General features: G+C 42.1%; 1 protein-coding gene and 1 long non-coding RNA gene across 3 annotated transcripts in view; one reads left to right on the plus strand and one right to left on the minus strand.

Moving 5' to 3' along the window:
- Window positions 1-982: 982 nt before the first annotated feature.
- LOC143765137 (uncharacterized) overlaps window positions 983-17,087 on the plus strand; it is a 32,529-nt gene continuing 16,424 nt past the window's right edge. The window contains exons 1-3 of the long non-coding RNA XR_013213326.1: window positions 983-1,040; window positions 10,162-10,244; window positions 15,363-15,495. This is a non-coding gene — a long non-coding RNA (uncharacterized LOC143765137). The remainder of the gene's footprint in view (window positions 1,041-10,161; window positions 10,245-15,362; window positions 15,496-17,087) is intronic.
- The window catches only part of OTOP2 (otopetrin 2), a 95,364-nt gene continuing 85,716 nt past the window's right edge, over window positions 7,440-17,087 (minus strand). For both annotated transcript variants that reach the window (XM_077251490.1, XM_077251491.1), the window contains exons 5-7: window positions 12,941-13,080; window positions 12,015-12,862; window positions 7,440-10,350 (exon numbers count right to left, since the gene is read on the minus strand). In XM_077251490.1, the coding sequence (XP_077107605.1) occupies window positions 10,180-10,350; window positions 12,015-12,862; window positions 12,941-13,080 (1,159 nt within the window). In that variant the 3' untranslated portion in view covers window positions 7,440-10,179. The remainder of the gene's footprint in view (window positions 10,351-12,014; window positions 12,863-12,940; window positions 13,081-17,087) is intronic.

The raw sequence follows: 17,087 nt of genomic DNA on the forward strand, positions 1-17,087 counted from the left end.
CGATACCGCAAGTATCGGCCGATACCCGATACTTGCGGTATCGGAATGCTCAACACTACTGGTAAGTCTTTCTATAGCTGCTTGAGATCTAAAACGGAAAATGCTCCCCTTAGTGGTAAATATATATTTGTAAGAAAATATATAATATTTTTCATATAGAAATGCTTGCAAACAGTGCAAACATTGCATTAATACATTTAATTACTATTTTAAGCTTAAGTCCACAAAAAACAAACTACAAGAAAACTGGTGGCACCTTCCCTTTAAGTTTACAACTTTCAGCTTTAGTTACATCTTAAACAGCAACTAAACTTTTGCGAGTTTTATTTTTTTTTTATTCAGGGGAAATAATAATCACATTATTATTTTTAAGTACACTCTGTTGGGATGTGCAGCAAAAAAACAGAGAAGAGGCAAGTCTGCAGAGACGAGCTGGTACAAAGAAAAGTTACCCTGGCGTCAGGACCAGATGAAGAAGAAACAGACAAGAAGATTTCCAATCAGAGAATATGTCACCTATAAAATACCTGGATCTAAAGGCCCCGTCTCACATAGCGAGATCGCTAGCGAGATCGCTGCTGAGTCACAAGTTTTGTGACGCAACAGCGACCTCCATAGCGATCTCGCTATGTGTGACACGTACCAGCGATCAGGCCCCTGCTGTGAGATCGCTGGTCGTGTCAGAATGGCCTGGACCTTTTTTTGGTCGTTGAGGCCCCGCTGACATCGCTGAATCGGTGTGTGTGACACCGATCCAGCGATGTCTTCACTGGTAACCAGGGTAAACATCGGGTTACTAAGCGCAGGGCCGCGCTTAGTAACCCGATGTTTACCCTGGTTACCAAAAAAAACAAACAGTACATACTCGCCTTTCGGTGTCCAGGTCCCTTGCCGTCTGCTTCCTGCTCTGACTGAGCCGCCGTACAGTGAGAAGTGAGAGCACAGCAGTGACGTCACCGCTGCTCTCACTTCTCACTGTACGGCCGGATCTCAGTCAGAGCAGGAAGCAGACGGCAAGGGACCTGGACACCGAAAGGCGAGTATGTACTGTTTGTTTTTTTTTTACATTTACGCTGGTAACCAGGGTAAACATCGGGTTACTAAGCGCGGCCCTGCGCTTAGTAACCCGATGTTTACCCTGGTTACCCGGGTGCTGCAGGGGGACTTCGGCATCGTTGAAGACAGTTTCAACGATGCCGAAGTCGTTCCCCTGATCGTTGGTCGCTGGAGAGAGCTGTCTGTGTGACAGCTCCCCAGCGACCACACAGCGACTTACCAACGATCACGGCCAGGTCGTATCGCTGGTCGTGATCGTTGGTAAATCGCTATGTGAGACGGGGCCTTAAGAGTGCATTTACCCTGGTCAGTCGAGGATACCAAACAACCGCCAATTGGCTATACAAAGCCTATTAACAGAAGTTTAATTGCTTGTGTAGACAGGCCCACTGGATGTTTATGTGCACAGAAGAATTGATATCTTGATAGGTATGAGCGCATAGAATACCTTTGCTCTCAGTAGCACGTCATGCTGATAAAGGACAATATACTGCCAAAAATCACAATAGTTATGCAAACTTTGTGTGATTGGCAATATGCTTGGAAAGGCAGATAACTAGTTCAAGATTATCGGTTGTGCTATAAATGCACCTTCAAGAGTAACTAAACTTTTTGGAGATTTATTTTATATGATTTAGGCCCAGTAGACAGTTAAATACATACGCAGTGGGGAACAGATGCAATGGAAAGTCATAGGTTTTCTTTACACTCCTGAACAAGCCTTTTGAGTTATTGGTGGGGTTCTCTTGACCCAGACTATTTCAGAATTTCAGGGCCTAAAACATATAAAATATTGTGTTACCTATTTCATCTAATTAGTACTGTGGTTAATGTATGGTCTGCAGCAGGGCCGGACTGGCCATTGGGCACTTCTGGCAAATGCCAGAAGGGCCAGTGCCTCTAATGGGCCGCTCAGTCACCTCTCTCTTCAGCGTGCACGTCAGGCAGCATTAGCTTGCCGTGCACACAGAATCACGCTGCACTGATGAAACCTGCAGGACCGGGGGGGGGGGGGTTGTTGTTCTGTGCCCCCACTTGGCCCTGCTGATTTCAATTCTGCTGCGTGATCATGTACACAAGCAGGGGGCTCTGTGCAGTTCCCTGTGCAGAAGTTTTAGGCCTCCCGGCACTGTACTGTACCATAGAGTTGTACAAGTGCCGGTCGGCCATCCCAGGTTTGCAGGCACACATGATGGAAGGTTGGACGTCACCCTCGAGCCGCCGGGATGAGAGGATCTTCTGTGATGAGGTCAGCCAGCAGAGCAGGGGGCCGGGGCTGGAGGTCGCTGGCAAGGTCGGATCTTGCCTTGTGGTATCTACAGTCCAGCTGAGGCAGGTGAGATTTATTGCGCAGCTTGAAGCTTGACACAGATCTGGTCGCACTGTCAGTGGAGTCATCAGCTCCAGTGTGGCCGGATCTGTGTGTAAGAACAAGCTGCAGCAATAACTCACAGCTGTATACAGGATCATAGGCTGATCACTCCTGAGCCTGGCTGCAGGACATCATACACTGTGTGTGTGTGTGTGTGTGTGTGTGTGTGTAATATATATATATATATATATATATATATATATATATATATATAGCAACCACATATTATATCACGTATGTCCTGCAGCCCGATCCAGGAGCGATCAGTCAGTGCCTATATCTTAGTATACACAGTGTATAGGAGAATGTTACTGACATATCCTATACTGTGTGCACAGACATCTGATCTTATATACAGGATAATCTGTGATGATATAAGACCTAATGTCTATATACATAGTCTAATATATAACACTAGCTGAAGAGCCAGGCGTTGCCCGGGCATAGCAAGTAACTGCCGTCCCGCTCTCTCCCTCTGCAGCCCCGCGCTCCACTCGCCGTCACGCTTTGTCCCTCCAAAGCCCAGCTCTCCACCCACCATCCCGCTTTCTCCTGCAGCAGCTCCGCAGCCCCGCTGTCTCCCTCCGCAGCCAGCTGTCCATCCACTGTCACGCTCTCTCCTTCTGCAGCCCCACTCTACAATAACCGTCCCACATTCTCCCTCCACAGCTCCGCTCTCCCCCTCAGCAGCCCCGCTCTCCACTGGCCCTCCCACTGTCTCCCTCTGCAGCCCCGCTCTCCAATGGCCGTCCGGCGCTCTCCATCCACAGCCCCTCTCCACTCGCCGTCCCGCTCTCCACTCGCCGTCCCTCTGCACTCGCCATCCCGCTCTCCACCCACTGTCCCGCACTCCATTCACATGAGGTCTGACATTGTCCTGCATTAGGAGGAACCCAGGGCCAACCGCACCAGCATATGGTCTCACAAGAGGTTTGAGGATCTCATCTCGGTACCTAATAGCAGTCAGGCTACCCCTGGCCAGCACATGGAGGGCTGTGCAGCCCTCCAAAGAAATGCCACCCCGCACCATTACTGACCCACTGTCAAACCGGTCATGCTAAAGGATGATGCAGGTAGCAGATCGCTCTCCACGGCATCTCCAGACTCTGTCATGTCTGTCACATGTGCTCAGTGTGAACCTGCTTTCATCTGTGAAGAGAACAGGGTGCCAGTGGTGAATTTGCCAATCCTGTTGTTATGTGGCAAATGCCAAGCATCCTGCACGGTGTGGGGCTGTGAGCACAACCCCCATCTGTGGACGTTGGGCACTCAGACCATCCTCATGGAGTCAGTTTCTAACCGTTTCTGCAGACACATGCACATTTGTGGCCTGCTGGAGGTCATTTTGCAGGGCTCTGGCAGTGCTCCTCCTGTTCCTCCTTGCACAAAAGCTGAGGTAGCGGTCCTGCTGCTGGGTTGTTGCCCTCCTACGGCCTCCTCCATGTCTCCTGGTGTACTGGCCTGTCTCCTGGCAGCGTCTCCAGCCTCTGGACACTATGCTGACAGACACAACAAACCTTCTTGCCACAGCTTGCATTGATGTGCCATCCTGGATGAGCTGCACTACCTGAGCCACTTGTGTGGTTTGTAGAGTCCGTCTCATGCTACCACGAGTGTGAAAGCAAAACCAACATTCAAAAGTGATGAAAACATCAGCCAGAAAGCATTGGTACTGAGATGTGGTCTGTGGTCCACACCTGCAGAACCACTCCTTTATTGAGTGTGTCTTGATAATTGCCAATAATTTCCATCTATTGTCTATTCCATTTGCACAACAGCATGTGAAATTGATTGTCAGTGTTGCTTCCTAAGTGGACAGTTTGATTTCACAGAAGTTTGATTTACTTGGAGTTATATTCTGTTTGTGTTCCCTTTATTTTTTTTGAGCAGAGTATATAACTGTACTGTGATCTCTTATATGTTCTGCAGAGCTGATATCTACCAGTATATGGTCACGATATGGCGGTAATACCGATCTTGGCCTCTGTAGAGATTTTTTGGTGGCTTAGTGGTTAGCACTGTTGCTTTGCAGCACTTGGGGTCCTGAGTTCAAATCCCACCAAGGACAACATCTGCAAGGAGTTTGTATGTTCTCCCCGTGTTTGTGTGGGTTTTCTCCCACACTCCAATGACTCATAGGGAATGTAGATTATGAGCCCCAATGGGGGCAGTAAAGATAACATCTGTAAAGTGCTGTGGAATTAATGGTGCTTTATAAGTGAGTAAAATAAATATATAAATATTAGCTCAGTGGGTATATGACTCTTAGCATCATTGTCCATCAGCTATATGAAGATGCCGCAGCAGCACTATGTAGAGCGCAGCATCATCTTCATTATCTATGAGACCCAGCTCTGTGTGTAAAATAGCAGCTTTGCCCGATCCTGCACCTAAGAGCAATAAAAAGGACTGAGCTGTAATACTGGGCACAGCTCTGTTATATAGTTGTGTTACACTCCCCTCACTTCTTGTATCCTACAAGTGTACAAAGATATTATACAGTCACCATGCGACAAGTGGGCCTGTGTACCTTCAAATGCCAGGGCTGAATTTTAGTCCCAGTCCGGCCCTGGTCTGCAGTCTAATGACGGCTGGTAACAATAGATCACAGCATTTCCTTACCTTTTCAAAAACATAATGTGGAAACAGATTAATGCTATACATTTGTATAGGGCGGAGACAGACCTGATACCGCAATTAATTACTGTAACCAAATTTGTGCTTTATTCATGTACTGATGACCGTTCTGGTGCTATGTTCTTGTACTGATGATGGTTCTGATGGAGTATTCATGTACAGATGATGTTTCTGGTGGAGTATTCATGTACTAATGACTATTCTCATGACATATTCATGTGCTGATGGTGGTCTTGGTGCTGTATTCATGTACTGATTGATGATGGTGGTTCTGGTATTGTATTTATGTGCTGGAGATTTCAGTTCTTAACAAGGTAAATTGTTGTTCAGACTTATTTATGTATTTGGCAGACATAAATAAAGAGCTTCACTTTTAATATTAAAAAGTGCATGAGTGCTATTTAAGCTTTATTGTAAAATACCAGCCTCAGTCAAGAGGAAGTCATATAAAATATTTTACTATGTTCACACAAAATCAATTATACATGTATTTGTGTGCCCATAAATTCCAAAATATATACAATATTAAATTATTTTTATATTATACTGTAGCTACATATAGGCACATAAAGATCTAAAAATCACAATCATGCTCACATGTGCTGGGTTTCCCAGCACACAACCAGTGGATGGCAAACAAGAGACTACAATGAACAATATTTGATTCCATCATGTTAACTTCACAGTATATGACAAGTGCTAGAAAAAGACATAGATTACAGAATGCACCACACATTACTCACTGGATAAAATGAATGTACATAGCATGAAGCTTAAAGTGGCACATGTGAGAATGTTCTTGGTGTAATGAAGCAACTTGCCATTGCTGGAAGCTGTAACTAACAGATTGTCTTGACAGAGGCGTTTACAGGCCGCTCTTCAGGTGAGCAAAAAGGCTGTCATACAACAGTGTTGTCACTGTCTTTGCAGACATATGGCTGTCACTGTTATGGTGTATAATGGGGTCTTAGCCTGTCACTGGTATGTGACTATATTTGGGTCTGTGGCTTTCACTGTTACTTGAGGTCCTATGGTGGCAGAGGCTTTAAATAATAATTATAGAATTTTTTTATAAATTGTACAGTTACTTGGAACCCTTTTCCTCAACGAGAATAATAATAGTAATAATAATAATAATATTATTATTATTAATAATATAATAATAATAATAATCTGCTGACACTACAATGTATTTGACAAAAAATTATTGAAAATTTGGCAAAAGGGTTGCTACGCTTAGTATAAGATTATATGATCAGAGGCATGTGTTTCAGAAAATATGAGGAGTGCAAGGTTTGATTTGTGGGTTTGCTTTTCTATTTAAATTTCAGAAATAGAAATTAATAATTTATAATTCTGTTGCCAGATGTTGTTAAAAAAACAGTTTTTTCTATTTCATAATTCAATAACACACATGAAAATAATATTTTTTGTAACATACTGTATGCTATCAGAGAAATCCACTTCTTCATTTTCCTGAACTAATTATTCATTCTCAATTCACTCATAAAATCTGTCTTCAGTGGGTACAGATTTTGCCATTATTGAGATAGGAGATGGTGGCTGGTGCTCCTTATGTTCTATGAAACTTGCAGCAGCATGTCTGTGTCTGTCTCCAGCTACTCCCTCCTCTCCAAAGAATTGTAAAACTATCACCTGCCATCTCCTACCTCAGTAATGGGAATATCTGTCTTCACTGAATACAGATTTTATCCATTAACTGAGAGTGACAGATCAGTCCAGGAGGAGAACAAAGGCAATTTATCTGAAAAGATATACCATAAGTACTCGTGTATAAGCCTAGATTTTCAGCACATTTTTTGTGCTGAAAACGCCCCTCTCGTCTTATGCACGAGTCATTGCCGGCGGGGGGAGCAGAAGACTAATACTCACCCTCCTGGTGTCATCGCTGAATGTCAGTCCCTGCATTAAAAAAGAAAAAAAATAACGTACTCACCTCTCTTCACTGCCCACTGCTCTTCAGCGTCGCTGGCTCTCTGCCATGACTGTTCAGGCAGAGGGTGCGCACTAACCACGTCATCGCGCCCTCTGACCTGAACATCACAGCCATAGGACCCGGAAGACACAACGCGGCGGTGGAACGGAACAGGTAAATATCGCATGGCTCACCCTCCCCAGTCCTACTCACCCTCCTGGCGCTGCATATCAGTCCCTGCATCTCGGGTGCCGGCATCTCTCTTCCTATCTTCCTTCCTGTGCTGAGCGGTCACGTGGTACCGCTCATTAAAGTAATGAATATGCACACGTCTCCACTCCCATAGGCATGGAGCGCATATTCATTACTTTAATGAGCGGTATCACTGACTGCTCAGCACAGAAAGGAAGACAGGAAGCGAGATGCCGGAACCCGAGATGCAGGGACTGATATGCAGCGCCAGGAGGGTGAGTAGGACTGGGGGAGGGTGAGCCAGGCAATATTTACCTGTTCCGTTGCACCGCCGCGTTGTGTCTTCTGGGTCCTATGGCTGTGATGTTCAGGTCAGAGGGAGCGATGACGTGGTTAGTGCACGTCCTCTGCCTGAACAGTCACTGCAGAGAGCCAGCGACGCTGAGGAGCAGTGGGCAGTGACGAGAGGTGAGTATGTTATTATTTTTTTCTTTTTTAATCGCAGCAGCAGCATTATATGGGGCATATTTTAATATGGAGCATCTTATGGGGCCATCATTAACCTTTGTGCAGTATTATATGGGGCATATTTTTGTATGGAGCATCTTATGGGGCTATCATTATCCTTTGTGCAGCATTATATGGGACATATTTTAATATGGAGCATCTTATGGGGCCATCATTAACTTTTGTGCAACTTTACATGGGGCATATTTTAATATGGAGCATCTTATAGGGCCATCATTATCCTTTGTGCAGCATTATATGGGGCATAATTTAATATGGAGCATCTTGTGGGGCCATCATTAACCATTATGCAGAGTTATATGGGGCATATTTTAATATGGAGCATCTTATGGGGCCATCATTAACCTTTATGCAACATTGTATGGGGCATATATTAATGTGGAGCATCTTATGCGACCATCATTAACCTTTGTGCAGTTTTATAAGGGGCATATTTTAATATGGAGCATCTTATGGGGCCATCATTAACCTTTGTGGAGAACTATATGTGATCCATATTTTTGTATGGATCATATTATGGGGCCTTCATTAAACTTTATGCAGCATTATATGGGGCATATTTTTGTATGGAGCATCTTATGGGGCCCATCATTAACTTTATGGAGCATCTTATGGGGCCCATCATGAACTGTTTGGAGCATTATATGGGGCTCCTGATTCAATATGGATATTCAAAAACATTTAACTACCGATGTCTCAATTAATTTTACTTCTATTGGCATCTATTCTTATTTTTGAAATTTATCAGTAGCTGCTGCATTTCACACCCTAGGCTTATAGTCGAGTCAATAAGTTTTCCCAGTTTTTTGTGGCAAAATTAGGGGGAGGTCGGCTTATACTCGGGTCGGCTTATACTCGAGTATATACGATAATTACATGTTGCTTAATTAATTAAAAATTTAAATGATGGTCACTCTTTAACACTTTAAAGACCGAGCTAATTTTCATTATTGCCCTTACATTTTTCCATCTCCTTCTTTCAAGAGCCATAACTTTTTTATTTTCCTTCTCCTTCTTCTATGAGCCGTAATTTTTTTTTATTTCCATTCTGACTAAGCCATATAAGGGATTGTTTTTTGAGGGACTAATTGTACTTTTGTATAACACTATCGATTTTATCTTGTAGTGTACTGGAAAACGTGAAAAAAAATACAAATGGAATTTCACAATTGATTTTTGGATTTTACTTTTTCAGCGTTTCTGCTGCAGTAAAAATGGCCTGGAAATATGATCCTCCAGCTCAGTATGATTATATTGATACCAAACTGGCATTTTTTTTTTTATTTAAGTAGAGAAAATAATTTCAGAAATTTGTAAAAAAAAATTTATTTTCCTAAGTTGTCATTTCTAAAGCCCATAACATATTTTTTTTTTGTTGATGGAGCTATTTTTTGTGTGGTGACCTGATGCTTTTATTGATACCATTTTTGGGTAGATACGCTGCTTTGATCGCTTCTTTTTGCATTTTCTCTGGACTTGCATCAACCAATTTTTTTCCCTTTATAGTTTTTAAAGATCAGGTTAATTAATTTTATATCGAGATAGATCTGACTTTTCAGGACAAGTTGATACCAAATATGTGTATGTTTAATTTTTTTTTTACATTTCTTTATTGTTAATTGTGGAAATGGGTGGTGATTTTTATATTTTTTAACATTTTTAAAAACTTTGTTACTTTACTTTTTACTTCATTTGTCAGTTCATTTAGGGGACTTGAACCTGCGATTGTCTAATTGTCTCTTCTATTTACTGCAGTATTGCTGTATATAGTAAAAACCACTGTCTTCTAAGATGCCCAGACATAGAATGCACGTCACAGGGGAGATTAAATGACAGACACTGTGGTGTGCAGCCGGCCCCTCCTGTCAAATATTCCATTTGCTCTCCTTGATCATGTCTCAAGGAAGTGGGTTGCCACCTGAACTAACATTGGGTCATGGTGCTTAAATGCCGCTGTCAGCAATTGACAGCAGCATTTCAGAGGTTAACAGCATCAATCAGCGGATGTGAGGCAGACAGGCAAATGTCAGCTCTATAATATAGACAACATTTGACCTATGTGAAGCGGGCTCTCCTTCTGAGCCCGCTCCAAAGGTCCTGACACACTCCATGACGGGTGTGTCCTTCAAGGAGCTTAAGTGGTTAGTGGTTACCAAAAGTTACAGACTTATTTATTGCTTATTATGGACATTGGATACAAGTCCATTATTATTATGGTCTGTTACTGACTAACCTTGCATTACAAATCAGGACACACGCACTTCATTAAAAACTACACAATAGTATTTCATTCATTATTTTCTACAAATAATTACAAAGATAAAAAAAGTCTTTCGATGCTAGAACACAATGAGGGAATTCCGTTTTTCCTCATCTCAAGTTCTTCATTTTTCCTCCTATTGTGCTGTCCTTCAATCCGCTTTATCCTCTGTATTTCCAGATCTTTATACAGCATATTCTATGACATTCGAAACACTTCCAAAAGGCTGGCAGCTCCATGCATACGATAGAAAATGCCAAATGGTAAGCTGATGTTAGTGATTATAGCCCATACTGTAGGTCCATAGAACTTCAACTCTAAATCATTCCGTAACTGTGGTCGAGCACCAAACGCAGGCAGTAACCAGAGCTTTGAGGGGAAAAAAAAACGGAGATACATAAGACAACAGTATGAGCACAATGTTTTTACATAGGTAAATGTATTTAAATTGGTATCAATTCTTGATTTTTAGCAAAATGGTGGACATTTTCATCTAGCTCAATTTCCTTTCAGTGACGTATTCTGGGAAAATACTCTATAAACATATTGCACTTTGGTGTATAAAAAGGCAGATCATGCTGGTATAGGGCTCTTGCCCACTTCTTTCATTGGCATTCCCTTTGCCACCGGATGGCAAGAACTTGTACACAAACTTAATTTTTTTTTGGATAATATGTTCACATATCATGGACAGCCAACAACATTTTAAAGACTAACTGTAAAACCCAAATAAATGATACAGATTATGATTAATACATATTTACACATATATACTGATATAAACTTATTACCAGCTTCTAATTAGAGATGAGCAAAGCTTTTGAAGTTCAAATTTGCCATCTATACCAAAGTTTTGCCCTGAAAAAGGTGTATAATCTGTGGACTGAATCAAATCTTTGTCAAACTATCTAAAGCAAACACAACCTTATCAATGTCAAAGTGACCTCAACATTTATGGCTATGGGGAAATGGTAACTGGTAACTAGAGATGGGCGAACCCAAACAGAAGCACTTTCTGCTGAAGTTTGGTGCAGTGTTCAGGGTAAGTCCAGAGAGAGAGAATGTTTTTTCTTTTCTTAGTAGTTCGGGAATTAAAAACCTGCAATCTAAAAGTTTAACTCCTATATGATGGTGGAAGAGAACTAGGCAGAAGAGTTATTTAATCTGATGGTGTCACGGTCAGAGGAAGCATTATCTTGCTGTGACTAAGATGAGTTGTGTGCCATGTTGTGGCAGACCACATATGCCATGATGTCCTTCGCTTCTTCCCCACTAATACATTTGCCGGTAGCAAAGGAGGACAATTGGCGCTATCAGTGAAGCTGCTTGTGGTTCTCACACTCTTATTGCCAGATGTTATAGTATGTTTTCTTTTCCTCTTTTGTTACCTGGTCTATTGCAATTGAAACTTTTTCTTTTACAGTACATGTTTTACTATACCAGTATTAACTGTTGTCAGTGTCACTGCTTTAGAACACAGTTCCTCCTTCCAAAAAATGACTGCACAAAAATGCTGTGTACATCTTAAAAAAACAGCAGTGGAAATAGGCCGCATAGAGAGTGGCACAGTTAAAGTTTTGGATTTTTTAAAATTCTCTTTTGCGTTTTTTAACACAATTATTCCCTACACCCAAAACAGGAGTTAACAAAAAATGCTAGATACACTGCATGCCTAAAAACAACCCTAGGCGCATTCAAGGCCATGTAAGCATTCTGTGGGTGATACCAAATTCTGCAATGTATAAAATGGTGGTGGATATTTTAGGTTATTTGCGCAAAGCGAATCGCAAATTGTTCCAATTTTCCAGATTCAGCGAATTCTCAAAAATTGTACACAAACTTGATATGCATTCAATTAATTTGCTCATCTTTACTTTCAATTTGAGCAGCAATAAAATTATGATAATTACAAGCCCTTTGACCTACTTGAGCCCCATCAGCCATCAAAAAGCATGGAGGTGTACATTTTTTTCTATTGTACTGAAAAATAGTTTAAAGGTATTATATACAGTATAAAAGTTATAAATACTTACTATAATGTTACATAGGAGCAGAAAAAGGGAAATTTCTTGGACAAGTCTTCTTTTTAAATTCCATGGGCGTATATGTTCCATTGGCATTTGACTATTTTCGGTATTTGTTCCAAACGGAACTGGGGGCTCTGGAGACGTTTCCACTGGTAAGCTAGGTGCAACAGATTCGTTGGTGTAAACAAGTTCTTTATGTGGATCCAGAGGGGAATCTCTGAAAGGTTCTCTATGCAGTCCTTCAATTATAAAGGTATTTTGCAATGTAAGCTGCACAATCATGAGCAATGAGTACATCAGATTCAACGCATTTAGCAGCTCTCCAGGGGTTGTAGCCACCATAGCTACTATGGAGTAATATGAAATACAGTATTGACCAAGTGCTGCTCCAAGAAGCAAAGTCACATCTAAAGTGCGAGTTGGATTCTTGTGACCATCCATGTCCCTCTTATCAAACCGGTAAATAATAGAGCCTGTGAGTGAGCCCATAGACATAATACTGAGGACAACCACATTGAATGAATAAAACATAATATGGGCCTGGTAGCTTTTATCTCGAATATTGACTTGTACTTTGTATGTCACAAGAGCCACAATGCCACCAAGAAAAACTATTCCTCCAAGCAAGAGTCCTACAAAGACACTATTAAAGCAGAAACAAGGGCTAATACGAGGGTGGCATGGCATGTTGTCATCCATCTCACGGCCAACGTTTTTCCACATAACATATGTCATAGCTGATGCGAAGAGGCTATATTCTATGTTAAATGGGTAGAGGTAATAATATCCGGTCTGGAAGATGTGACACAAGTGATTACTGCAGCGGCAAGTATGGCCATGTGCTCCACCTGCATCTAAAAAAGTACAGAAAATATTAATACAAAGATAAAGACTTGTGCTGATTGTTTTATCTCCACATTCTTGTTTTATACCTCTATGATCATGGTATCCAGTTGTACTGGTTTGCTCTTTCAAATCTATATCCAGGCTTCGCGTCTCATGGACAGACTCATCAGTCACAGCAGCCATCCATATACTGAGATTTGTTATCAGCACTAACATCAGACCATACCTGAGGAGTCAAAATATATTTACTTCACATTAGTATAATACTAAAAGACATTTTAAAAGGTATTACGAAATATTGTATTATAAATAAGTACGACTTAAGAAGTTAGCATAGTTTCAAATAACGTTTCAGATTAGGCTGTTTTGTGTCTGTACATTGGAATTTAAACTATTTCTGGCCAATATATAATTTGTATAGTCAATTTTCACCAATTTTCCACACTGCATGCTCTGCTTCTAATTTGGGAGCTGAGGGAAAGAAACAAGCTGCTGTGATTTCTGTTATGCACAGCACAGCACACAGAGATCAACCCCTTCTTTTAATTACATTTTTAGCACACAGAGACAAGCAGCAGGGACATTGGGGAAACTATACAGCAGAGCTGAGCTGTTTTGATCTGAATCAAGTCCTGGTGCGAGGAGAAACACTTGTTAGAGAACTTTGCAAAATGTTTCTGTCTATCTGCCTTTTTCCTCTCCCTGATCCTCACTTCTCCTATCCCCTCCCCTCTCCATAGTGTTTGACATGACACTTGTAGTCCGTTAGTCCATCTTTCAAGATCAATGTGAGATGGTTTTTAAGACTGGATGACAAGTTTAGGAGGAAGATGTTGCTGATAACTGGGAAAGAAGCCGATTTCTCTGATATGATATATTGCAAAATTTCTTATATTGATTTATGCAAAGTTTTTTGAAAGTACAGATCCATTTTAACGTCAGCCAGTCATCCCTATCCCTTCTTGCAATGGGCTGCAATTTGTTCACTTCCTGTGACAAGCATTCAGCCACACGGGGCATAGTTTGAGATAAAGAAAAAACAAACATGGCACATAAAAACAATGTTTATCCAGCATCTAGTCTACCATTAAAGATGATATGTGAAAATGTTAAGATTTTTATAATCAATTCACAGCTATCATCCTTGATTCACCCAATATCATATATATTCAAATGGGCAAATATTAACCCTTTCATGCCCTATGATGAATATATACTGTACGTCATGGAGTGTGTCAGATACTTTGGAGCAGGCACAGAGGTAGAGTGCGCTCCACACAGGGCAGATGTAAAAAGAATAATAAAAAAAAATTTGGTATTACTGCATAAAAAAAAGCCAGTCTATCAAAATTAAAAATTAATTAACATGATTGATAAACATTGTAAAGAAGAAAGTTTTTGAACAAGGAGAGGAAAAAATGAAAATGGAGAAATAAAAACTAGATGCCGTCTTCGGGGACATAAACATGTTACCAATTTTTTAATCTATTTAATACTTCGTACAAAAGCCTTTGTTGGTGATGACAACTTAAAGATGTCTCCTGTATAGAGAAACTAGTCACATGCATTAATCAGTTGTGATTTTTCGACCTTTCTTTCACACGAACACTCTCCAAATCCTGAAGGCTCTATGGGTGCTGGTTGACGCACCTTTAAAGATTTGGACCCACAAAGAGGTTTGCTGTGTTGTGTCAAAGGGCTTAATACAGTGTGATCAAAATTAGGGATGAGCTGACCCATGGATATTCGGATTTGTCGGTTTCAGACGAACTGTCGGCCAAAGTTTGGTTCTGACCCAAACTTGACCACGAACCGGAATCCAATAGAAATCAATGAAGACTCAACCTTCGGTGATGTAAAATGGTGGTAGTAAGGGCAAGGGGGGGAGCAAAATGGGTGTAAGGGCAGGACAATTGCCCTGCAAACAAATGTTGATAGGTAAATGACTTAAAATAACATAGAATAACTACAACTAAAATAATAATCTTGAACCAGGAGACTGAGGTCCAAACAGAGGAGGAGGTGGAGGTGGATGTGGCAGTGTAGGTGGAAGAGGTGAAGGAGGTGGTAGCCAACGCTGTTTTTTTGTTAGGGAAATGACTTAAAATGGTGTAGGTGGAATAGGCTGAGGAGGAGGTAACCCCCACTGAGTTTTTTTTTTGGGGGGGGGGGATATTTTTTGTATTTTTTCAGAGAAATCCCTAAAAATAACAGAATAAGAAAAAATAACAATCTTGAACCAGGATGCAGTGGTACAATTGGAGGAGGTAATGGAGATAGACATGGCGTTCTAGGTAGAAGAGGCGGATCAGGAGGTAGCCAAAACTGTTTTTGTGTTGTTGCTTTTTGGGGGGAGGGGTTAAGGGAAATGACTTAAAATAACAGAAAAAAAAAATAACAATCTTGAAAAAGGAAGCGGAGGTTCAAGTGGAGGAGGAGGTGGATTTGGCAGTGTAGGTGGAAGAGACTGAAGTAGCCAACACTGGTTTTCTTTTTTTTTCTTTTTAGGGAAATCACTTAAAATAACATGGAGTAAAAAAAAAAAACAATCTTGAACCAGGATGCAGAGATCAAAGTGGAAGAGGAGGTTAAGGAGAAGGTGGAGATGGACGTGGCGTTGAAGGTGGAAGAGACAGAGGAGGTACATTTTTTAGATTTGGGGAGGCCCCAAAACATTAGGAATGGCAAATAGAATGAGCAACCTGCAGTGAAGTATAACAATGGCTGGGTGCAGCTGGTCTACTTCTTTACTCAGCCAAAGGTATGGACAAGTCCTGTAGAATCCACGCCTGGTTACTTTTATTGAATGCAAGCTTGTCAATGTTGTGGCCACCTGTCGTGCTAAACAAATGTTCCGACAGTACACTTACCGCAGGGCAGGCCAGCGCCTTCAAGGTGTAAAGGTCAAGCTCAGGCCATGTGTGCAATTTGGAGACTCAGGAGTTAAATTGGGCAGACCCATTAATAAGTACATGGAGACGTATGGACACGTTCTCTTCCACCATGTTATTGAAACACTGTCTCCTGCTAATGTGGACCATATCAGATGGTGGTGCCGGATGTTATTGTGTGCTGAGGAAGGTTTTCCACATCTCAGCCATGCTAACCCTCTCTTCTGAGGTGGTACCACTGCCCCAGCTGCGATGGCGACTTCCTCTTCCTCCTCTGCCTTGGTCTCCCACTGAGCCCCCTCTGTCATATGGTGCGTCTATGAGTGTGCTCTTCTATTTCTGCATTTTCCGATCCCACTTCAGTGACGGAAGTAGGGATGGTATGTTGTCCTTGTAGCGGGGATCCAGCAGGGTGGACATCCACTAATCAGCACTGGTAACAATCCAGGCAACTTGATGGTTGTTGGGCAGGCACAGTACCATGTATTGGCTCATGTGTGCCAGGTTGCCCAGACACAACACTAAGTTGTCTTTGGTGGTGAGATGTATTGTCTGGGCCCTCTGTAACCCCCCAGCATTCCAGTGATGCCAGTAAGCTTGTTTGAGTGCCACTTTGGTGAACACAGATCTTCCTTCTCCTCCAAAACTGTTCCCTGGCTGGACAGTTGTCTACCTGGCCGCTGTTGGTACAGGAACTCACCCTAATAGCCATGCGTGGGCTACTGGCCTGTTGATGGCGTGGATGGTCCCTGTTCCTCCTGAAGGAATTTTCCTGAATCATTTTTCAAGCAGGCATAGAAGTGGGATAGTAATGTGGATGATCGCAACATCAGCGTTGGCCATGTTGGTGGAGAACTCAAAGCAGCGCAACACGGCACACACATCCCACATGGAAGCTCAATCGTTGCTGGTGAAGTGGCATTCTTCGGCAGAGCGACTCACCCATGCATGCTGCATGAACGGCCCACACTTTTAGCAGCAGCACTGATATATTGGGGTAATTTTTAAGGAAGCTCTGCACCATCAAATTCAGCATATGCTTCAGGCAAGGGATGTGCATCAACGGCTAAGCCCAGAGGTGCTACAAGATTTCACCCATTATCGCACACCACAAGGCGGGCCTGAAGTTCAGTGACACCAACCGCTCTGTCTGTTGTTTGATCCCCATCTATAGCTCTTGCATGGCATGGGATCTTTCCCCAAAACTGATGATTTTCAGAATAACCTGTTGTCATTACCCCTTGCTGTGCTGAAGTTGGTGGTGCAGGTTGTCTACTGACCGGATGAGGGAGCGGTGGAGGAAGTAGAGTAGTAGGAGGAGGCGACATGGACAAAGAAATGT

Source organism: Ranitomeya variabilis, chromosome 4 (assembly GCF_051348905.1).
Source record: "Ranitomeya variabilis isolate aRanVar5 chromosome 4, aRanVar5.hap1, whole genome shotgun sequence".
Classification (NCBI taxonomy): Eukaryota; Metazoa; Chordata; class Amphibia; order Anura; family Dendrobatidae; genus Ranitomeya; species Ranitomeya variabilis.